The sequence below is a fragment of the Labrus bergylta genome, chromosome 14 (assembly GCF_963930695.1).
Source record: "Labrus bergylta chromosome 14, fLabBer1.1, whole genome shotgun sequence".
In the NCBI taxonomy this organism is placed as follows: Eukaryota; Metazoa; Chordata; class Actinopteri; order Labriformes; family Labridae; genus Labrus; species Labrus bergylta.
Window position 1 is genome coordinate 10,750,521 of NC_089208.1, and position 24,259 is coordinate 10,774,779.

At 40.6% G+C, this 24,259-nt stretch overlaps 1 protein-coding gene across 10 annotated transcripts in view; it reads left to right on the forward strand.

Moving 5' to 3' along the window:
• msi2b (musashi RNA-binding protein 2b) overlaps positions 1-24,259 on the forward strand; it is a 265,751-nt gene that overhangs the window by 69,346 nt on the left and 172,146 nt on the right. For all 10 annotated transcript variants that reach the window (XM_065963096.1, XM_065963097.1, XM_065963094.1 and 7 more), the window contains exon 6: positions 13,971-14,063. In XM_065963096.1, coding sequence (XP_065819168.1) covers positions 13,971-14,063 — 93 coding nt within the window. The remainder of the gene's footprint in view (positions 1-13,970; positions 14,064-24,259) is intronic.

Consider the following 24,259-nt stretch of genomic DNA (forward strand, 5'->3'; position numbering starts at 1 on the left):
CAGGGGTCTTGTTAAAAAAATTAACATTTGGTATCAGTGTCAAGGGTCAGGCTAGAGAACATCAACATATTGAAAAGGCTGCCACTCACAGAGCCGGGACAGGAGAGGTAATTTACTACAGAGGAAATGTTTCTGTAGCATAGCTGCTGACACTTTCTGTTTGGTTTCTGGTGTTTTCTAGGACTCCATGTTCTAACTCTGTTGTGAGATAATAATAGTTCAGGTTGTAGGTTTCTACTTTTGGTATTTCTGAATGAGAGCATGCAACTGTGCAGAGGAATTCTTAAAACAGGGTGTCATTCATGCCAAAAAAAATGTTGTTACAATCTTAGTGAACTAAATGTTATATTCAAAGTAAGGTTAGTGAATCCTTATCGCAAACTTTTACGCTGAGCTGTAAAGGCACAACAAAGCTAGAGGACCCTAAACCTGGTACAAGTTCAGAGACAGGGAGAGGGCAGCAGAGACCTAGAGTACACCGGGAGGCACTATGGTGAAAAGAACACAGTCCAATCCCAAATATAGCAGTCAAAAGTGGCTGCAGGGTCCTGACTGTCTCCTGAATGTGTCATGCTGGACTGAAGAGACGATCTAACTATGTCAACCGTTGCTTGAGTACTACTCAGCCCTCTGCTCAGAGTTTAAAGGACAGCAAGGTTACTTCATTGACGTCTACATCTTTACTCTTTTGTTTGGTTATTATGAGCACAACTGGAAAAGTGTCATTGTAATAAAATGACAATGTAATAGATAATATTGAGGTTTTGCCCTACTTACATAAAACATGTATAATTTTGTATCTAATTATTTACTCCCCTAAAGTGAGTTGTGCACAAAAGACATATAGTTATATCAGTCCAAATGGTGTATTTTTTATGGTTTTAGACACTTGTTGAGAGCATTTCCTTCCACAATTTCTTTTTTTTTTTTTAAAGCGTATTGTTTTTATCGATGTTTCCTCCTAGCAGCTCTCTTTTGGTTGCTGCCTTTGACAACTTTTCCATGCTGCTTTGCATCTTTTACCCGCCACTTTCATGCACATGCATGTTAGGTCAACCATGTGTTTGCATGTGTGTGCCTTTAAACTCAATACAATAATACAAACACAGCTTGGGCCCAACATTTCTACATAACAAAACGAGTGGTCAAAAACTTCACAGAGTCCCTTTAAGTCAGACTTCGTTGAAATGACATGTTAATGAAACAGAGCAACCTTGAAAAGATATTTACCGTTTAGACAAATATTGGATTTTGTTATCACAAGTTTGTTGAGACAAACTTTACAGTTTGCTCTGATTTTGGCACAGTCTGGGAACAAAAAAGGAACCTTTTAACTCTTTGCTGATCTTGTCCTTTCTGATGAAAAATCGTATCTTGCTGTCTCTTTACGGTCAAACCTATCTCTGCCTTAGAATGTGCAAAGTCTGTTTCCACAGTGCTCATAACTCACTTTGTCCGACACCTACCCGGTTGCATTAGAGTTACAAAAAATATTATTACTTCATAGAAATAACTGTCATCTACCTGATGGACGTTTTGCCTTTTGGAGGTCAAATAGAAGCATCAGTATTCATTTCAGTCTATTTCACAACCAGCTAAGAACATCATCACATGAGCTTTAAACTAAAATCAAGGTATTGTCGACCTCCCTAAAATAACTCTGCAATATTTCCTGCCATACATATCAACATGGTGGAGACCCAGATGTTTTTCATTTCAGCCTATTTCCACAATTTTTCAGTTTTATTTCAAGTCACGACTGGCTCATGTCAAGACGATATTAACGTCAGTGTTCTGCATGCTAAATAGACCACTACAGACTACAGCTGCATGCAGGCACGCTGTGTCTCATAACCCTGGAGTGAGCTTTAGACATCCCGTCATGTTCACAATATATTGTCTTGGAAATTTGTTAAATGTTCATAACGTGCTTGCTCAAATGTACCAGATTTGGCCACAAGCAAGCATCTAATTAGCATAATATTCATATTCTGGAAAAGCTCTTAAGAGCACTTCTGGCATTGTCCATTTCTCTTATTTGCCTCTTACTGCTTCAACGTTTGCTTTATGCCTGGCCTGTGCCTAGCGATCGCATGCTGTGCTCATTGTGAATGCAGTGTGAATGTGCTGTTTGGGTATGGGCCCATGCATCTCCGGGGCCCTATAATCAGCTCTAAGCTGCTTCTATCAATCTTCATAACTGTTGTGGGTTGAGAAAGGAAGTGCAGCTAATCACCGCTAACCGGCCCCTGTGTTCATGCCTGACTGTCACTGTTAAAGCGAGGCCGTATGCAAACAGCATCCCCTTTTTACATGTGTGCCCCCCCCCCCCCCCCCCCCCCCCCACACTCACATCTTAGACCATCTCGCTCCACAGATGGCCGCTTCTAGAAAGAGTCAGGTTCTGAAAAGGGGGCCTGTGACTCTTCGCTGAATAGCTGTTAGCGTAGGTTAATATAGGAGTGGTTGCCCTGCAGCGGTGGCAATCACAGCCCTGATCAGAGCCGCGCTTCAAAGACGTCTGTGCAAGTTGAAGCCAGAGTTGTCATTAGCTTCTGCCCTGTGCTTGACAGCGCTTCCCCACCCCTCCAACTCTGTCTTCCTGGCTCCCTCTCGCTTTGTCTCTCTCTCTCTCTCTTAACGCGCTCATTTTCACTCTGTCTGCAAACAGCTACTGTAATCCTTGGATCCTAGGTCTGGGTGCTTGGGCCTGTCACTCCACATTTGCACTAAGCATCTTTCCTTCTCTCATCTCCTTTGCCCTAATTGTATTGTAATAAGCAATTACAGATCTATTTCTGCACACTAGAGCTGAGATTGGACCACTTTCTTTAAAGGGCGTCAGAGCAGTGAAAGAAGTGGACCAGGCCGTGCCCCTTGTCCTTAACTTGTTGCCATACAATGAAGCGTCTGCCCCTAATCTGTTAGCTTTCTCTCTGTCTCTCACTGAGGATCTGTTTCTGCTTTACCCTCCCGTGCCCTCCTTCTGTGCAGAACGCCCTCTAAAGCAAAAGTGATTGTGTGCTTGTTTATTGGCTGTTTTCTGTTTGTGAGTCAGCTCGGGAGATGCAAATGAGCAGAGGCAGTGTTTACCTGGACTGGCCATGTTTTTCCCTGTGTGTTTTTGAGTGTGTGCGTCGTGTCTGCACAACGTCTAGGCCTTTGATCATACTACATTGCATTGACAGATGCTCTCTGGTGTTTTCTGGTTGCCTCTGAACGAGGCCACAGACGGGATCTGAATGCCAGTAATTATATCCCCTTGCGTGAACGGTAACAATTGTGGCTTATACAACAAAGTGTGATGGCTTTTTTTTTTTTTTTCTATCTGTCCCATTATTTTTATGTATGAGAAATGACATAGAAATACCCCCGTCTGCCTCCTCCCTGTCTGGGGCTCTGTGTTTACAGCTGTATTTGGGAGAGGTGGGGGCCAAGATAAAGGCTTACACCTTGTAATCATAGCTGGATGTGTGATCTCAGTGACCTGCCTGAGAACTGGGTTGGAGAATGGTGTGTGTGTGTGTGTGTGTGTGTTTGTGTGTGTGTATTATCAGAGAAAGGAGGCTGATGACTAAAAGATGCTTAAATAATAATTTGCAGAAAGAAGCAGTCAATGAATAGAGAATATGACAATCAAAGGGTTTCAAATGCTCTGATTAAAAGATTGAGGGTAACAACAACATTAGTGAGGTGGAACTTTAATGATACCAGTCTCTTATTTACATGCTATTTTTGTCATGTATTGTATAATCTAAAGAGGTGAATACATATTTGGAATCCTGTTGAATCCTTTTGAGCTGCTGTTGTTTGGATCTGATAACTAATAATGCAGCAGCCTCAAATACAACGGTTATTCAACTATGACTTAGTTGTTGATGTTCAAGAAAGAGAAGCCTGACCAGCACCTTTAAGTAGCATGCTGTCAGCTCAGGACTTCACCTAGCAACACCCAAAACTAGTCTTTGGACAAGGGCTGTCTTTGTGAAGGAAATTTCACCGCTGTGGTCCAAGGTGGCTCAATAGCGCAGTATGCGGTATCATCGCACAGCACAAGGTCAACTACATGCATGCAATGTTTGTTGATCTTTACACTTTACAATTTAGGTGAATAATTCATAATAAAAGTTATAAAAACAGAACTGCAAAAACGTTGGTGATTATTTAAACCCTCCTGTATACCTTTTTTATTATTAACGGGTCCTTGAACACTTGGACTAATTCAGGATTATTGGCCATTTTATAGAAACTGAGCTGTCAAATACCACTTGTCCTTATTTACTGAAAGGACTGATTTGTGTTTTTAAACAGATGAAATGCAAGAAAAGCTTCTTCTCTTCAGGCCTCTGCGATATGCATTTTAAAGCAGAGATGAATACAATACAAATATCCTCTGTTGATGATTTAAGTCTGCATGACTGCCCGCTGGAGATGGAGAAAATGTGTCTGAAACTTTTACCTTTTTGTACAATCTGCAGTGCTGAGAGACAGTGAGATCAGGGATATAGACAGAAATAGAGATGAAAATTGGATGATCCATTCTAAAGTAACTTTACTGCAGCTCTACTGTATATCAGCACAAGAGCAGCAGCCATAAAACAACCTGATATTACCTCTGTGGGTCCCTCTGTGGAATCCTGCTTGAACCTGTGTTTAACTGTTTCAACTGACAGCAGCTCCTGTCCACTTCAATATAATAAAAGCAGCTTGTAACGGCTTCTTATTAAGAAGGCAGCTTTATAAGTTTCAAGCTTTTAAGAGTTGGAAAGTTTTTATCATTCATCCGCCCACGTTGATTTTTCATGACTCATACTATCAGTACAAAATATTCTTGCAGTTCCAAAGTGTCTCTCTTTTTTTTAACCCATGGACCAAGTTCAGCAGTAGAAACCTTTAGTTTTAGGCTCCACTGCTTTCCAGACATGCGCAACACACGTCAAAACAGTCCGGCGTCAACTCGTACTGTACAGCAGTGCAGGCTGCAGTCTTAGGAAATACCCCGCTGAATTCAAGAGTTCAGGTGGTTCGACATTTGAATCTTATGGATTAAGACTTTGTTACAGTCTTAACACATGTAAGAATATTTGATTTTAGAGAAACGATGGCATAATGATCTGTCTTCAAAGACATTCTCTTCCTCCCCTCCTCTCAGTATAAATGGCGTCAGCTTACAAATATTCAAGTAAAACCATGAAATGTCTTTTTCTTTACCATGTGTTTGTTGCTCTGATGTTCTGGGTTGCAACATAACGAAACATATTTGGAGCGTCAGTACTCACTTTCTGTGTAGAATCTCTAAAATTTGCATAAATACTGTATTTTACACATTTTTATTACATTCTGCCTGCTTCTCTCTCCTTTTCTATATTTTTTTTCCCCCTACTTTCTTCATTTTCTTTCATATCTTACTCGGGGAGTTAATAACATTCGTGCTTTGTCTTTGCAGTCTCACTTCTGCATGTTTGTTGCAAACACTAATAGCTTTTTGTAGGCGCAACACAGATGCTCTTTGAAATTCTGTTTGCTGCCACAGGTAGAAGTCCCAGAATTTCCACAAATAATAATAATAATATTTTACGCAGCAATATTAGCTACAGGCTTATCTTTTTCTCTCTCTCTGTGTTTTTCATAGCACATACTTAGAGCGGGCCCACAATATTATTAAGGATTAGGAAGGAGGTGCATTGTTTACACTTAGTGAGAGAAATAAAGGAAAGAAGGAATGAGCCCACGCACACACTTCCACAATAACACACAGACACGAGCGAATCCATCAATGTATCCGAGTCATCAAAGTGAAACCGCCTGGACTTGTGCGACTTTGATAAGTACCAGTCTGGCACGGCCTGAAAAGATATGTCCCATGTCTGTTCTGCTGCTTTGTGAGTCAGAGTGATGTGTTCAAGTGCCCAAATTGCCCGTTTGTTCTTTGCATAGACTTTTGGTTCATTTCTATGAAGGTTGGCCAGAAAAGTCACCTCCAAATTTACTTTGAAACCTTAAGATCTAAGAATGCAGACACACACACAAAAAAAAATCCCTCACATCCTGGACACATACATTATTGACATTCAAGGTCAATTTTTTGTTCCCATTTGCCTTTTAACAACCCTTTAAAAAGACTTTTCAGGGGTCTGTCTGACACTGTTGTGTCTGCAGCTCCAATTTTAAACACTGCCCCCCCCCCCCCGACGCAGACCATACCAAAGTGATTAGGCAGATTACTACAGCAAAGGACAAGCCATGAATATTCAACATGAACGTCAGACTTTAGACTGCACATACCTCAATCCCAACATCAGAATGAGCCTGCCATTTGTAGGTACAATAGCCTGCATTGTGTCCCACTCCCGCCCATGTAAAGACAGCCTTTTGTCACCACAAATCACTACAAAATGTTAGAACACAAAGTAAATACTACTTTTGTCCAACAGATGAAAAGAATGACGTTTATTTTGCATGATGTATGCTTGTTTGAAGTTGTGTGATGGATATGAATAATTTGAATACCTCAGAGATTTACAAGGTGTCATGTTTGTGTTCCCACTATGTTTGCCATCGCGTTCTTCCTGGCAACTCACTGTGATGTCCGCAGCTGCCAAGTGTGTGTGTGTGTGTGTGTGCGTGTGTGTGTGCGCGTGTGCGTGCGTGCGTGCTGCAGGGTACTAGCAAGAAGAAGGATATTGTTGTAGAGCTGTATAGACAAAGCAGTCGGTTTGAAGCACTCTCTGGATAATATTTACATGACCTGGGGAATGGTTGTTCTTCTTCATGTGGACTGACAATAGCTTACATTATTTACACATTATTAGACCAACCAAGTACCACTCTGCAATGTGGACGATGTAACTGTGATAGGTAGCGATCTACGCTGGTGTGTTAGCTATTTTTAGCTCGAACATTTGCTATTGAACATAAAGCAACCCACTAAAATGACAATCAAAATGTCGATTCTAAGATTCTACAGTGTGTGTCGGCAGTTTGAGTTCTGTTGTCAAAAAAAAAAAACAACCAAATGTTGCAGATCAATCTATATGAAACAAGAAGCAAGAATAGTTAAAGCCTGAATTCTTTTACAGTGACAAGCTTAGAATTGTTTTCTTCTTCTCATCAGAATGCATGTTTGTTGATTTTGATTATTGCATTATGTAAGGTCGTTGTAGATGGATTGGCGATGCACACTCCATGGGAGAGCATATTTTTGCTTCGTCCTGTTTAAAGTGAGTAAAAATAAAAGCTGGAATAGCTGGAGCCTTGAGTGTTTTTGCCACAGGGAGCAAAGGCATCAATCTTTTCCATCATCACATTGTGCAGCTTAATTATGCTGTTACTGAACTGCAGGATAAAATGTAGTGAAACAAGGGGCCGGCATCGGGCTGTTGTGACCGTGTCGCAGGAGATTGTTTTTTTTTTGGTCAAATAAATCGTCTTTGAATCGATCTTAAATGAAGTCAATAATAGCTAGAGATGCACCGATCCACTTTTTTCTAGTTCTGATCCATTTCTGATTCATATGTACCGATACTGATTCCTATATTTTTACATCATAACTAACAACATTATTGTTGTTGTTGGTTTTTATGTGTATGGCTACACAACGCTGTAGTGCTAGCTTCACATGCAAACAGGAAGCATCAACAGCTGTCAGGTTTTTTCAAATTACATTTTTTAGAGAGAGTTGTACTTTTAAAAGGAGCCGTTTTATCCCGTCTGAACGTCGTCATGGATACGATTTGTGGGCACTTCTTACAGTTCAGTCTGAATGTCTTCAAAGGGAGACTGTGCGAGTTGAGAATGTTTAAAGTGCCCAACCAGCTTTCTTGATCAGTGACGTGGATCAGCGCCTTCAGTCCGATATCCAATACGTAAATTACTTCAATATCAGACCCGATACCGATCTTTTGTAAAGCGTCTCGTGATAACATTTGTCATGAATCGACACTATACAAATAAAAATTGGTTGATTGATTGATTGCTAACTTCTAAGCATAGGTTATATATGAACATTTAAAACAACTCCAAGAACAGACATTATAATAAGAAACAGTTTACCAGTGTAGGCGTCAGAGGGTTATTCCAAAAGGTTAATAAATTTGAAACAATTTAGAGCTAGCTGATATTACGTAAGTGACAGACATTAAGAGATAACTTTTCTCGATGCCCTCATAGAAAAGGTCTACTGTTTGTACAATTATTTGGTTTTCATTTTGTTCTGTCCGTCTTTGTTAAAAAGGAACTGCTAACAGGTGTAGATAAGAGCTCACCAGAAGCTTTTTCTTTTCTTTTCTTTTTTTTTTTACATTTTTGTCTGCCTCTCTTTAATGTATCTGCAGCTCTCTTTCTATTACCACGCAAATGCACCCGGGCAGTAATTCTTGCAGGCTTCTTCGCACACAGCCTCACCCGCTGAAGAAATGAGAAACACATTCATTGTGAAGCAAACACGCTGTCCATCATGCACTCTCATAATTCTCCCTACTGTCTCTTAGGGATGAGCAAAAATAACTGAATGTTTGAAAAATTTGGGTTAAAGGAAAAACTGGGTTGAAGTGGTCCATTTTTAAATCTGTCAGCTTGAAATGAAATGTTGTGGAAAAAGACTTTTGAAAAACTACACCATCTGGACGCAAATGATCAGAACTAATGTTGCTGTAAATGTAGGGATGGGAATTTTCTGTTCCCAAGTGGCAAGTACTGCGTAGTGTGAGATGTAGTTGAAAGGGAAAGTGCATTAGTTAAGATATAGTGTGATCTGTGTCAAATTAAATGTGATTCCCAAGTCATGTCATCCAATCAGCTTGGTGGTTTTGCACTTGCTACAGGTTTACAGGGGAGGGGGGGGGGGGGGAATAAAACCACTTGTTTCTCCTTTTTTTTGAAGTTTTATTTGGAAAAAAATGCATCCAACATCCGTAAACACAAGACAATAATTAATAACCTTTAGCTTCAACTGTAGCATCTCAAACAATAGCATCAAATGGTACGGCCCAGGGAGGAGAGGAGCATAATAGAAAGAGGCTTAATGTCTGTTGTCACCATGGAGAGAAAAATAGAGAAAGTAATTGTGTTGTACCAGGAGTCAAGCAATCCCATCAGCCACTGGGCAGACATGTCAAAGTCTAAAGACAGGGCTGAGAACTTGACTGGCATCAGCTTGATGGAACAAGGCCATAAAATGACCAGTGATCAGATGGCCTAGAAGGGAGGCGGGACTAACAGCTGATGTGGAGAAAGAAGCTGAGACACACGTTGACTTGGGGAAAAAAAAAAAAGAGAGAGAGGGAAAAAAAAAACCTAGATTGGAAATGATAAAAGTGAGTGATGTTGATAAATAAGCGTACAGCCAGTTTATCAGCAGCTGTCTGGCTTGGGGTTGCCGGCGGCAGAATCCAAGGCTGATAACCTCTGAGCCCCCGAGGCATGATGTTAGGGAGGAGGAGGGGGAAGTAAGGGGGATGCAGCTGCTGGGTCCTGGCTAGCGTGTAACCCCAAACAGGTTAGTTAATATTAATATGTCCATCAGTAGAAGCCATATGCTGCTATGTAGGAGAAAGTACGCATACTGTTGTGATTAGCTGAAGCGGTGCTAATCGCTCAGCAGGTAATACATACGTATTTGGATGAATGACAGGATCAACTTTGGTTACTTTAGGTCAGGTCAGGTGATCATTACCATGGTAACATTGTAAGTTAACCCCTGTTTGCTGACATGCTTGCTAAGTCTGGCTAACACGTATTCATTGGTTAACACTTATTTATTTACTTGTTGGCATTTGATTGACTTTGTAATATTTCAACATGCTCACACACACTCACTTAATAGACCTAGCAGCACCTCGTAAACGTGTGGTGTTCAAATGTACTTGCAAAGTAACCGCAGCAACCATGTTATCATCAGCATCTATTGATACAGGTTAATTAATCATTGGTGATCATAACATGCATGTTAAGAGTGGCTAACACTTAGCATACAAGATTGTATTCACCCATCTGCTAACTCAGTGAGGCAGCATGTTAAGATGTTTATAAATTATTTCCAGTAGATATTTCTTTGTTGATTTTTGGATTGATAGTTTGAATTTTCTATTGTTCTTTTTTTTTTTTTATTCTTTGTTTGTGATACACAACCTCAGTGACCTCTAAGGCCCCCTGCTAAGCTAATTAACCTCAGTCCTCTTCAGGGCCTTATAGAACGAGTCAGATCATTTCAGGACCACAAAATAAAAAATGTTCAATTATTTACTGTCTCAGTTAGGAACACTTTAAACGCAATGGTTGACTTTTCATTTCGTTTGCATGAATGTATAAGTAAGACTTGAAATACAAGACCCAAAGATGATGTCTATTCAGACCGCGGATTATTGCTCACCTAGCCAAAAAAAAAAAAACATCCCGCTCTGGGGTTAACATGATTATGCCACATATTGATTGTCCTGCTGGCCCGAGCCATGAGTTTGCTTTTCTTGGCTTGAGATACATTTTTACAAATAATCAACCTCCTTTGAATTGAAAATCCATAACAGAAAGAGTGAAGTTGATTTTTTTTTGCAGACATCGTTTTTACAAGTGTTCAAAATGACTTTTGGCCCCTTCACATCCCTCAGCAAAGGGATTTGTCCCAGCTATATTACAAGTGGGCACTGGGCAACACTGTATGGAAGAGTTTATTCACGTCTTTTCTAACAGGTTCATGGATTTTACTTGTTAAAGCGCCCCCTTAGCTGCAGAGTGTGAGTCATGTTTGCAATATGTTTGGGTTTTGAGTAGCAACACTGAAATGTAAAATCGATCTTGCACAGCTCAAAGCATCTGAACACTTGCATGGATGTCGTTTGGGCCCAAAGTGTTCCATCTTGCGGTTGCCTGAAGAGCCTGATGGGCGTGGATCTCTTTTTCACATGGGAGAACAAATGCAGACTTTTAAAGTTCATATAAGCTTCCTCTGTCCTTGCATGTTTTTACTCTTATGCACAAGTTGGCTTTATTGCATTCTTCAGTAAAACAATATTGTACAGCAGGGGAAAAAAACAAAAAAACATGAAAAATCACAGAAGCATAATAAAAAAAAAAAAAAAACTGCACTAAGGAGAGAGGCTCTGTGTGTGGGAGGCTGTGTGCATATGTGCAGGCTATGTGCCTGTGAGACTGTGAGCACCTGGAAAGCACTTGACAGATGGTTACTCCGGCTTGAGCTGAATGTTGCTTCTTTTTTCCCTGCGTTAAGCCTCTTTCATAAATCGAAAGTGTTTCGGTCAGCATTTTGATCAAGGTAGACTCTTTCAGTGCGTCTCTCGAGTATGTTTATCCTGCCCCAATCATTTTTTTTTTTTTTTTTTTTTTTTTTTGATTCAGGCGAGCTGAGGGAGATCAGAGCTGTGACTTTCACCGCTGCCTTTTCTGCCTCCCCCTTTTATGTTTGCCAGAAAGATTACAGAGCGAGGAATCAAAAATCATTATATGCAACATCATATCAGCAAATTCACAGTCTGAGTCTTAAAATGTAGCCCTTTATAGGAGACAATAAGGATTATGTATGGAGAAATGTGTGTCTTCAATCACAGTACCTACAGAACTCTACTCCTCCTCTTAAGAGCTTTAGTTAAGTTCAGTGGCTCCTCCATAATCATTAGCCTTATTGTTTCTCGATACGTAGACTCAGAGCAGAATAAGAGCAGTGGATAAGACACAAACTCTGTTAAAAGAGCCTCAACTTAACAGATACTGTCCACATCAAACATGCTAAAAATAATTCACAGTGCTGTCACCTCTGTGTGTGTCTGTTATCAGAGTTTGACCAAACAGGCTGAGGTGAAAGTTCTCCTCTCACTGTGCAGGCCATCAGGCTGAAACAATAACCATCATAACAGCACGCTGACAGAGAGACATGGCGTTCTTCAGGCTCACAAGTTTCTCTACCCTTTGAAAGGAGGGTCTTTTTTCTTCTTCTTTGTTTAGAGCAAATATTACATGAATTGCATGGAGTTTTTCATGGAGATTTACTATTCTTATTGTATTGCTTTTAAAAAAAAAAAGATTTCTATTCATATTTGTTTATTAACATGTTTGAACAAAAATATATCAATCAATCAATCTTGGTTTAAGATCAGTAAAGGTTTGTTGGATACTGGTTCTTTGAACTATTTCAAAGAAATGAGAGAATGGTTTAGAGATGCAGTGATTATGGATTTTGAGATTTAGGAATTGAAGGAATTAATTTCGCAACACCACTGATGAATCACATAGAATCACATGACCCAAAAATGTAATCAAATTATCAAAATAATAAAGGTAATACAGTTCATCTCTTCCTTTTGAAGTGGACGCATTGTGGATCACCAGTTGGGTTTCCCCGCCTAAGCTGTTGCTGCCTTTTGAAGCATAAATAATAATTTAACATAGATAATAAATCACTATGAAAATAATAATACACACAGTCTGTGTCTCTTTGGTATTCAGTGTAAGCTCCATTTTAGCTATTTGTTTCCCTGTTAAACTAAGAAATGCAGCCAAAGTCTTCAACTTTTATCCGCCTGTTTTTTTTTTACATACAATGCCAGAAGTTGAGATCACACAGACGGGAGGAAGAAACGTTAAACAGTCTCTGATAAACGACACGCAGCATTACTGCTGTTTGTTTACTTCACACTGAAGCTAGACTGTCACTGCTGTTTGTTGTCAGTGACACGTTTATATTACATTCCTGACCAACTCGATGAGTTATTGAGTATCTTTCCACTAATGTATACTATCTCTGTAATTATGTATTTACATGTCAGTCGGGCGGGTGGTGCTGGGCGGTGATCTCTCAGATGCTGCATGCAGTTTGATGTGTTTGACAATTTAGCCGAAACTTTTTCCCGCTTGGTTTTGTGAACAGGGGCTCAGTTGAAGAACTGAGTGGTCATTCTTGATGTACCCAAAATGCTCGTACACTGCCGACTTCCCTTGTTTCTCTGGTGGATACAAAGTTTTCCTGCTAGGCCCCTCTACTGCAGTGAAGCTAATGTAGCGCAGCATGATAAGGTCGGCACAATTAGCTGGTGCGCAACAGCTGGAGCCACTCTGTTGTCGTTCTGTGCAGGTTGCACCAAAACTTATGTTCCACTCCCATTTTTTGCGAGTGAGAATAAGAAAACGCGGTACAGCGGAGCCGCCAGGATTAATCAACCATAACGTTTTGAATCGTGGTTAGCCATACAACCGGGTAACCGCGTCATCCCAGGAATGGATGTGATTGCAACATTATTACCAAAATGATCCAGCCAAATATCACATTGCATTGTATTAACAAAATGTGTCCCTTTAATTCTTTTTGAGGATAGTATTTGAAGTCCCTTTGCACACTGACTTCGGTTTTAAATAGTTACTGTATTTCTTGAGAAATGTTCCCCCTAAATTTAGCATGCACTCTCTGCTGCAGCTGTTGGTGCCCTTTTTCATGCCGTGGGTAATAATCCTTAATATTCTTGCAGTTTGAAGCTAAATGAGCCTTTAATGCACTCTGATTCCATCTTCCAGCACTCATTAATTGTTTTTTGAAAGTCCATAAATTATTTCTGTTGTTCCTTTTTGAAGTTTAGCAAAGATAAACAGAAACTTTAATGGATGAAATGGAGGTCTTTTATTCTGTCACAGTCGGTTCTGATTAGAGCGATAGTTTGAAATGTCATTTTGAGGGGAAACTCGCTGAAGTGCTTTTCCTTGCCAGGAGAAACCAAAAGCCGAGAGCTTTTTTTTTCTTCTTTTTTTTTTTTTTTTTACCAGCTAGAACCTTCAACACTTGTGACCTTGTCATAACTCTACTTTTAAATTGAAATGTTTTTTGGAAAAACTAAATGTGTGGATGTGTGTTTTTACTGTTATCTCCTCACTCCTGTAATATGGCACACTTTGCAGGTGCTGCTCAGTCAGTGTGTTTGAAGCTTCATTACCAATCACCTCCTTTTTTCCCCCCCCCTTTTTCCTTGCAGATGGTCACAAGAACAAAGAAAATATTTGTCGGTGGTTTGTCGGCCAACACAGTAGTGGAAGATGTGAAGCAGTATTTTGAACAGTTTGGGAAGGTAAGAAAGATTTCTTTTAACCATCTTGTGCTGTGTTGTCGGGTGTGATTGGATAAGAGACATTGAAAGAACATTTGTTGTCAATTAGAAGAAAGTTGCTTGCCATAACAATTATTGGTTCCAGCTTCTTCTTCTTCTTCTTCTTCTTCTTCTTCTTCTTCTTCTTCTTCTTCTTCTTCTTCTTCTTTTCGTTTGATTAAAAGAACATGGTTTCACTTCAGGCTTTCTGCAAATAGGAGCTTTTCTCATAATTTATCTACATTTTGTGAACAAAAACAGATTGATTTAATGCTGTTTATTTGTAGCTGTACATGGACTGTTATAGATTGTTTTTATAGATGATTATCTAAAATAAATAAAATAAAAACAACCAGATGTTATGGTTCGGTCCACATCAAAGCTGAACAGAGGCTACAGCCCTAACCATAGATGCCCCAAGGTCCGACTTTTATTTCCCCCCATATCTTTGACTCCAATGTCCCATCTAATACAGTGTAAGATCAAAAACATAATCTTGAAAAAAAAAAAAATGAACACCATATTAATATCATTTCGATGACATCAAAGTAGTAATTTCATCATTTAACTGATCAAAGATTCAGTTGTTTTGGAGTGTCTTCTTGTCACTAGTAGTAGTTGCGATAAAGACCACACGACGGGCTCTCCCATCTTAACAGCAGTCAGGAATATGAGCCTTACAAGAAGCCAGCTGCACCAGTTTGGCTCCATTCCCGACAGTAAGATAAATAAATATCTGTTGTGATGAGCAAACAGCTGAAGCTATGGCAGTTTCTGCACTCAGTCCACCATGGCTGGTCAACAACAACATGTAGTTTGCTTACAGAGCAAACAAAGAATGAAAAATGTCCAGACCCCTACTGCTAGAACAAAAGTCTTTTTTTTTCTCATCTGTGTTTTTATTATATAAGCAACAAATATAAGTACAAATAAAAAAAGGTATCGAATGATATTGAGTTTTATATTGTGGCAACATTTCATACCCAGCTAATTCTGCAGAGGCCTCATATTCAACGGTGTTTGTTCCCTCAGCACTTTCTGCATGCTGTTCTCCTGACCAATACCCCCAGCTGAGGGAGGCATATATGCACACAATATCATACAAGGACATGCATACCCCACACACACACACACACACACACTCACACACACACACATACCCGGGCGTGTGCTCAGGCAAACAGGCTTTGATACAGTGGCAGCATTTCACAGATAATTTCCCCACACCGAGCGCAGATCCATTTCCCTCATGTCATATTCCACATCAGTCAAGGTCACCTTCAGCTCATACACTCCCTGTAACATCAGCACTTGACCTTGAGCTTAAACAATTTCACTCTGGATGGATTTTTCATGGGCACATAATGCGCCATGTCCTGAAGAAGACAGAAGAGCTTCTATAAATTAATAGAATCCGTTATTTTGTTCTCGCTTCAGAGACAATATGCAACCAGCCCCTCTCCTATAAAAAGCCCTCTCTGTTGCTTCCTGACAGAAACAGGCAAGGTGAAGGACTTTGTTTTTGCTCTGTGCCTGTGGAAGTACTGTTGAAGACCCTACCATGGCTCTGTCCTGCCTTTTACAAATAAAGACAGCTTATTTGCACAATAAAACGCAGCGAGCAAGTATTCAGCACGACTTTGCAATCAATGGATCTGAGAAAGGGGCTCGAAATGATTTTCGACTTGATTGAATGACATAATTGACTTGATTATACAAAGTTTTTTCCGTCCTTGAGGAATCCTCAAATGCTTAGGAGGAAACAAACAAATCAGACTGATTGAGCAAGATCTTGTGCATATTTCTGTGTGTGCTTTTATAGCCCTACTTGTGCATGCTTGGATGTGTCTGCAGTACTGCTCTCGCCATGCGTGAGTGTGTCAGCGATTAAGTGTATTTATGTGGGTGCATGATTAGGGCTGTGTGTGTGTGTGTGTGTGTGTGTGTGTGTGTGTGTGTGTGTGAGCAGGTTTGAGAGTCTCCAGTAAACGAAGGAAATCAGAGTAGACTGTGTAGGCTATGTCAGACAAGATGCAGAGCAAAAAGAGGTGTCCTTCTCTCTGTTTTGTGAGCGTGTGTGTGAGCGTGTGTGTGTGTGTCGCTATTTTGCCTTACACATCCCTGGATTTATTAAATAACCTGCCTGTCACTGCAACCTGCCATTATCGCCACACACACAACACTCGGAGGACTTATCCACAGAAGGGAAAACCAATTAATTCAGTTTCCCCTCTGTAGAATCTTGGTGGCAGAGTGTGTCTGTCAGTCATCAGTCTGTCTGTCTGCCTATTCACATGTCAAGGGGTACATTAGCCTGCACGGTTGCAGGGCTAGCAGCTATTCATTTATATTTCTGGGAAGTATGTTTTTGAAGCACTTATCAATCATCGGGGAAACTACAGCTTAAGGCAAAGGCAAATGTTCCTCCTCAGTGGGAACAAGCCATTTCGCTGATATTATTTAGAAAGTGCTGTGTGTGTGTGTGTGTGTGTGTGTGTGTGTGTGTGTGTGTGTGTGTGTGTGTGTGTGTGTGTGTGTGTGTGTGTGTGTGTGTGTGTGTGTGTGTGTGTGTGTGTGTGTGTGTGTGTGTGTGTCTGCAGTATAGGCCAATTAGCAGGATGTGGTCTACAGAGATGGCAGTGGTTGTGAGGGAAACAGCTGGTGTGGCCACAATTGGGTCACAGGTTCTGTCTGTAACCTCCAACACCTCCCATCACCTCCTCTCCCTCCCCTCCTCAGCCCCTCCCCTTTTGTCTCCATTCTGTCAGGGGGGGGAGGAGGAGGTGGCGTTTGTTATGGCGAGAGTCTGACAGCTCTCGTGCACATCAGCCTCCATGCCACTCTCCCAGCCGACACCATTAGGAAAGAGCACATGCCCGAGCCTGGCACAACTACAGAGGAACCACAGAACCCCCCCCCCCCCCTCCCCAGTACAGGCAGAAGGTGTGCATTTGCAGTGATCGTGACAATCATTTGAACAGAACTCAAGTGTTGAAGTGTGGTGCTCTTAGGCCGATTCTAATGCATCTCAGACTCATCCCATTACCTGCCTAATAGTAGCCACATCCTGCCTTTTTTCTTCTCAGGCTGCACCTTAACCCTGCAAGCCAGATGAGACAATCTTATCAGCACTGCCGGGCCTCCCTTTATATTCAAGGACTCTTAACTCGGGGCTGCTGCTGTTTCTGTCAAATAAGGCAGTGAGTGCTGTTTGCACAATTTGTGCTATTGTGCATATTTATACCTCGCAAGAAAAGACAATTTATGCCTTCAGAGATGACACTTGACGGCTAATCCTGTTCTGCTTTTTAAATCAGATAATTGTATAATGTTTGTAGTATGCCAGCTATTGCAGGTTTTTTTTCTTCTTGTAATCAAATTTCTGCCTTTTTCTGTGGCTAACAAAACAAGCAGGAAATCCCCCCCCCCACCCTAAATTTGCCTACAGAAGTTAAAAGTGGCATTATTATGCATAAATTATACATCATGTTGACTCCTTTAGAGACTGTGCTTGCTCTGAAGTCAAAGGTCAGGGCCAGTTGAAAACAGCAGATGTGCTTGCAGGGATTCAGTATCTTTGCAAAGTATTACACTTAGATTCTACACAACAGTAAAAATTGTAAAATATAGAGACTTAAATACACGTTTTTGAATAAGGTGAGGTTTAATGAAGGACTCAAAATATCTATTTCTAGCATGCCATGCCATGAGCACCCATGTGCTCATTTTCTTTTGTTGATCCCATAAGTATTATTTTTATGCCATCCTTTTGTTTTCCAATGAGACCAAAACCTGTTAACAAAACACCTAACACCCTGAGATGTTCCACTGAGGCAGAGGTTGATTAAAGACAGAAGATGGTGTGATGACACCTTTTAAATTTGGCTGAGAAGAACCAGTAGAGCTCTGCCTGGGCATGAAAAGAGTTCTCTCCCCAGTTAAAAGCATAATTAGCCGGGTTGGCTAATGCTTCCTCATTGGTTTATTGTAATCGGCTTCGAGTACGTCTCATAGTGCCCTTATTTGGCTAAGCTCAAACAAGTCCTGTTCACGTCCTCCGTTTTTTTTTGTTTTTTTTTTGCACTCCTGTCCATGGGCCGAGCTTTACAGTGCAAGCCTCAAGCTGACTTTTAGTTTAATCAGAGCAACTTGCTTCCATGTCACTGGGCTGCCACAATCGTCCCTTTATGTCCAGCCTGTCCTGGTTTTCATGCTCCACTGGGCTAGAGCCAGATCCTGGAGGTGGAGCTGAATGGGAGGAGGAAGAGGAGGAGCTTAACCAGTTCACTGCCACTGGGCTCAGGACAGATAAAGGTAGACGCACAAAGGTCACTCCTGTCTTAGTCGAGCAGAGCAGTCTCACGTCCTGGGATGAGACAGGAGTTTCAAGGGAAAAAAAACAGAGATAACATCTGTTGGAGGGCAATGAAAAGATATCAAAAGAACTTCTATTATGTAAGAGGATATTATCAGAACATATATGAGGCCAGCCTACAGCAGCTGCAAGCTGTCCCTGTTGCGTTTCACCTCTGGCCCAGCAATCTCTGGATACTTCTCTCATGCTTCCACTGACAGGAAGCAGATGAGAGGAAATTATGACAGCATCAAAAAATTAAAAAAATATGCCTCGGTTGGGGCATGAAATTTGTTCTGGGGCCTTGGTAATCAAATACCACGGCTGACATTTTGCACAGCCTTAGATTTTATAAATGGCAGAAAAATAACTGTGAGACCGACTGTAAAGAAGACAAGAATTCATTTAAGATACCTGCACAAGACCTTTCCTCTTCGACTGCGCTAGAGAATTTCAGATATTAACAGCTGTTCTATCAGTGGCACACAGAATGATAAAATCACTTTTATTTGACCCTTTCCATTTAGGACGAGCTAGTAGACTAACCTGTTATGGTATTAGTGAAATAAAGTCGTGTCCCTCTCTGAATGTGCCTTTTGAAGTTACTCTATTTTATCTCTTGATTTAGTTTAAATCCCTTCTCAAAATAAACTAGTAACAAAGGGCCTCTTCTAATTTTTCTTACATTATAAATATTTTGTACTACATTGATGTTATAAAACCAGAAAAACACTAAATGTCTTCTCTGTTTTCTTTAGCTGCCCATAGGAACATTTTAACTTGGATTTAAAAGTACCATAAAGATGTTTTTCTTTTCTTATTTTGATTAAATTAGAAATATGTATTTCTCATTAGAAACTTTTAGATTCTTCGAGTTATTTCAGAGTTATTAGGTGATAAAGTGTTATAGTTAATGCTATACTATATGTCATTTTAGGTGTTAAAGCACATCTAAATTGCAGATATTCTAAATCAACAATTGTCATTGTTGTGACATTGACGTAATAATTCTTGTCATCTTTTTGATTGCTGCATTACATTTAGCCCTGACTTGTGAATTTACACTCTTACAGTGACCACTCTAGAAAAGTCTTAAACTTCAGATTCTGAAGGTGCACGTTGAGCACACATGACACTTGAATTGAAGTGATGGGAGCGCTGAGGAAAGCTAAACCCGAATCAACAATAGCTCTTCTGTCATTGGCTGAAATGGCAAACATGGATGATTAATGCAGAAAAAATACACTTTATATGAGCAAAAAAAAAAAGAAGCTAATCAAAAGGCCACAGTCCTTCATTCCTCTTCCTCTGCTGGTGCAGGTGCACATTTGCATGCCATTTACATGGTAGCTCACAGTGACCACCAGCACTCCAAAGCCTGGGTGTCCATCATCGGCTGACATTCTGTGATTGTTTCCTCTCGGCTGCGACTTGCCCAATCAGCTGAGGATATAGTGCAGTTCCAGTGATTATAAGGAGTGATCAGAGCAGCAATGATGGAGCGTGTGCCTTGCGGTGGAGATTTAGCCAGAGGCTTCAATCTCATTGCAGTCACTTGTAGTTAGTGACTGAGACTAGCAGGGAGAAGGGCAGAGCAATATAAATGAATTGGCTATGAATGTGAATACGCTGCAGGGACACACAGGGGGAAAGGGCCAGTTAGACAAACTATTTCATATCCCCCTTGACCTTTATTTGCCCAGTGGCCCAGCAACATTTCCAATAGAGTAGCTTTTAAATGGCCGCTGAAGAATAGAGCTGTACAATAACATTATTTTGTGTGTGTGTGCGTATTGGCCTTTGTATGAGAGCAAACGTAAGTGTGAATGCTATTGTCTTTTCTGAATTTTTACTTGAAGAATCAGACCCTTATCAGAGGTTTAATAGATTTCTGACTGTTACTGATCCTTAGAAATATAATTCATACACTCTCCGCCAAAATGGAGATGCTTTGCAGTAAAGGCAGCTCACAAAGAGAGCGGTGGATCAAGGGAGATTGACACCCTTCTGTACGTCTGAAGTCTCATCTCCCAGCTGTCCCTCCTGAAATGGCTCCCCCGGGATAAGCCGGGATTGGCTTGATTGTGTTATCGGCTACTGATCGGGTCATTGAATGATGGAATTTTGAGCCCCTGTTCTGCTTAAAGAATGAAATGTTTAAAGAAGATTGACTGTGATTGGATCGGATCCAACACCTGCTCAAAGGGGTCATCAGGTGAAGGCAGGAGGCAGCAATCTCTGCGGTGCTATTGTGACACGAATAGAAGGGGGGAATTAATGTGTGTGTTGGGGTAAGGGTGTTAGTGGTGGTGGTGGTGGGGGGGGGGCTGGAGATGCCATTCAACAGGGAAGAGGTTGAAAAATGTCATCAGAGGAAGTGTCATGAGTAATTTGCAGCAGTCTCACCATCAGACCGGTGTGGAGGTGGACGCCTCCACCTACACGCCTCCACCTCAGCCTCGCAAACTACGTTCTGCTCTTTGGGGAATCCTATGTGGGAGACCACTTCTGCAGGGATTGAGGTTCAAAGGGGTTTTTATTTCCCAGATGGGTGGGAAATATGTTTTCATATGTGCTGTATGTATGTTCTAAAGATTGGCTTGGAATAAAGGGTATGAAGGAAGGAAGCTTGGCAGAACATAAATGCAGGCCTGTGTCAGGGGAAAGCTTTAAGGAAACAACATTTTAGCATGTTTTGTTGGTGTGGATTTGTGTGATAGACTGGAAAAACAGAGCTTTGGAATCCTCTTCTAAACCGACAAAATGAAGTTCATTGTCATCTCAAATGCAAACGAAACATCTTAAAATGCAGCATTGCTTGGATGTGGTCTTTTTACCTTCCTTTGCTGGCACATTGCACATCTCTGCCACCTGTAGATCTGAGGAACAGTGTGACGTCATTGGTATGTTGTGTAATGCATAATCCATACATTTGCAAGTAAATGGTACAAATAAATCTTTCTCATCGTATATCAGCTGCATACTAGTGCTACTTTGTCAAAAACTCTACTGAGAACATTTCAATAAGCGAATGTGAGTGTGAGTTAGGTTGCTAAAACGTTGTCTTTTTATGCTACCATAGTGCAACTTAGACATCACATAAAATTGCTAGAACAGAACGATTGTAAGGTCGGTGTTAGGTACATGAAGATAATACGTTTCAACTGAAGTCTCTTTATTTAAAGTATAGTAAATGAAGTGCCGCCACAAATCTGTCATCTGCTTAAAGAAAGAAACAAAGGAATGAAGAAAAGAAGAGGCTGAAAACGGAAGAAAGGAAGAAGCAAAAGAAGAGGAAATAAAAGAAAGAAAGAAAAACTAAAAATACGATGAACATGAGAAAAGAAGGAAGGAAAAAAAAGACAAAGCAGGAGAGAAAAGAGGGTAAGAACAAAAAAGAAAAGGAAAGGAGGAAAAAGAAAAGGAAAGAGTACGATGGAAATAAATTAGAGTATAGAAAAGAAATAGCAGGAAAGAAGGAACAAGCTAGATACTAAGAAATAGAAACAGAGAACATAAAAGAATGAATGATAGGAGAGAAGGTTAGAGGTGAGGAATAATAAAAAAAAAATAACAAGAAATTGAAAACATTAAGGAAAGGAGGAAATAAAGTAAGAATGTCTTGCTACAGCTCAAGTGCATGTTTTCAGACGCGCAGAGACAGGCATGTCTGAGTGGAGGTCCACGGCAGCCAGGGCCGGCCTCTGAGTGACAGACCTTGTGCCCCCGCATGTCACAGCCAAATGAGAAACAAAATGATTGTGTCAAATTCCGGCTCACATCTGAAGGCTGGCTTTTAAAGAGGATGCAGAAATGCTTTTCAACCCAAATACCCCTTTTCACCCTCATCAGACATTTTTATAACAGAGGGTTGTCAGTGCTAGATTCCCCCCCCCCCCACCCCATCTGTGGCGTTCAGGAAACCAGTGAGCATGAACCATGACTCAGCACCACCTGGAGAACAGGCAGTTGACACAGTGCAGCTCAAATGATGACAATGCAGAATGCTCATCGTACATCTGAGCTGATACATGCGGCTTTAAACAGTTTCTAAAGCTGTTTGTTCAGTCCTCTGCATGGGTTTACCCAAGAAACAGCAAGCTGACGGCAGTAGAAGGCTTATAATCTGATGCTTTGTTAAATGTTTTGGAAATATAAAGAAAACAAAAAATTCAATATGCCTTTATTTTTTTGAAAGGCTGACAGTCTGACATCTCCAGCAATGGATTTTTGATAAGTAAATCCAACATCTAGAGAAAATCAGTTGAAAACCCCCCCCCCAAAAACAAGAGCTTTTTCTCCTGATTGTCAGCTCGCAGTCTAGATAAACACAGACACTATGGGCTGTCTTGGCTTGGTTTCAGAATAAGTGTCTTTCATGACCATACAGGAGAAATCTGATTGTGCGAAATGAAACATTAAATAAACATTTAAATGAAAACCTAGCCAGCTTCTCCAACAGCATTGACTTTGTACTGTCAGTGTGTCTTGTTTTAAATAGCACACTGTGGATGAAGGATAAGTGTTCAGGTATGACTTTTAGTAGCCTGTTGCAGTAGGTGCCTAATGGAGCACAGGCAGTGTGACCAGGTTGTCAGGCAACTCATACTAAGAGAGCCTCCCATGCGAAATCACCTGTAGACGTTACTACATGGAAATGGACACAATGAGCTGCCATTTGATATGCAGGGCTGCTGAAGTCTCAAAAGGTTTCCCTTTTTGAAAACCTTACTCCTTCGCCCTGTGAGTCTTTGTGTGCCTGGATATCCCCTGGCCTGCCTTTAAAGTGTTGGAATATCTAGATTTAAGCCCTTAACTCATGCATTATCCTAAACTATACAGTTTTTTTTTTTAAATTGCTTGTTAGGCTACGTTTTGATACTGGTATAAAAATCCAACATTGGTAGTGACATGACTCATTATATTCAGTATATTTTGCTGGGGCAGAGTAAGTAGGCCAAACAAAATGGGGTAATTGCTATGAAAAATGTACTGAGTATGTGAGCGCAGTGGTTTTAACCTGCTCCAGTGTCTTATTTGTGTGTAGAAACTTCAACTTTTTCCGACATGTCGTTCTATTTTATCCAAGAAATTGGCTCATTTTGTTAAAAGAGCACAGCCATCAGCCATGCTTGCAGTGCGGGGAGCTTTTGCTTCCACATCTGCATGCCATCATGTTCATAGTGATAAAATACTGCAAAGATTAATATATTGATTGACATTGTTCTAACAAGCCACTGGATCACTTAGGTACTAGGAGGAAAGGAGAGTATACTTAAGTAATTTAAATGTGACTATTGTAGCCACAAAACATTGATACAAAAATCTACTGAATACATTATTATTAAGAAACATCAGTGTGGTGAATACACTCATATTGCCATTTCTACAACCACATGAATGTCTGAAGCGTTTTAAACCCTCTCTAAATTCACATCTATTATAAACAAGTGCTATTTTAGCAAAACAGAGGTTGTTGCATTACAAAATACATACACAGTCTTAATTGATTAAACCAATAATGTCAACACACATTAAAATGTCTCAGCCCTCATCGACTGTACTTCACAGAGAGGCAGACCCTTACAAACTACATGCACACTGTTTACAATGCAAAGAGCAATTACCAAGATGTAAATTGACCACTGACTATGTGCCTGACATGATTGGTCAGAGTTTAATAAGGGTCCACTTATCATCCCATTTGCATTGGTGTTTAAGTTAATTGAGCCAATCAAGCTACTCATTTGATTCACAAGCACTGGAAACAGCCAGAGACGGAGCGAGGCTCAAACATTTCTGCAATACAGTTGAAATGTTTTCT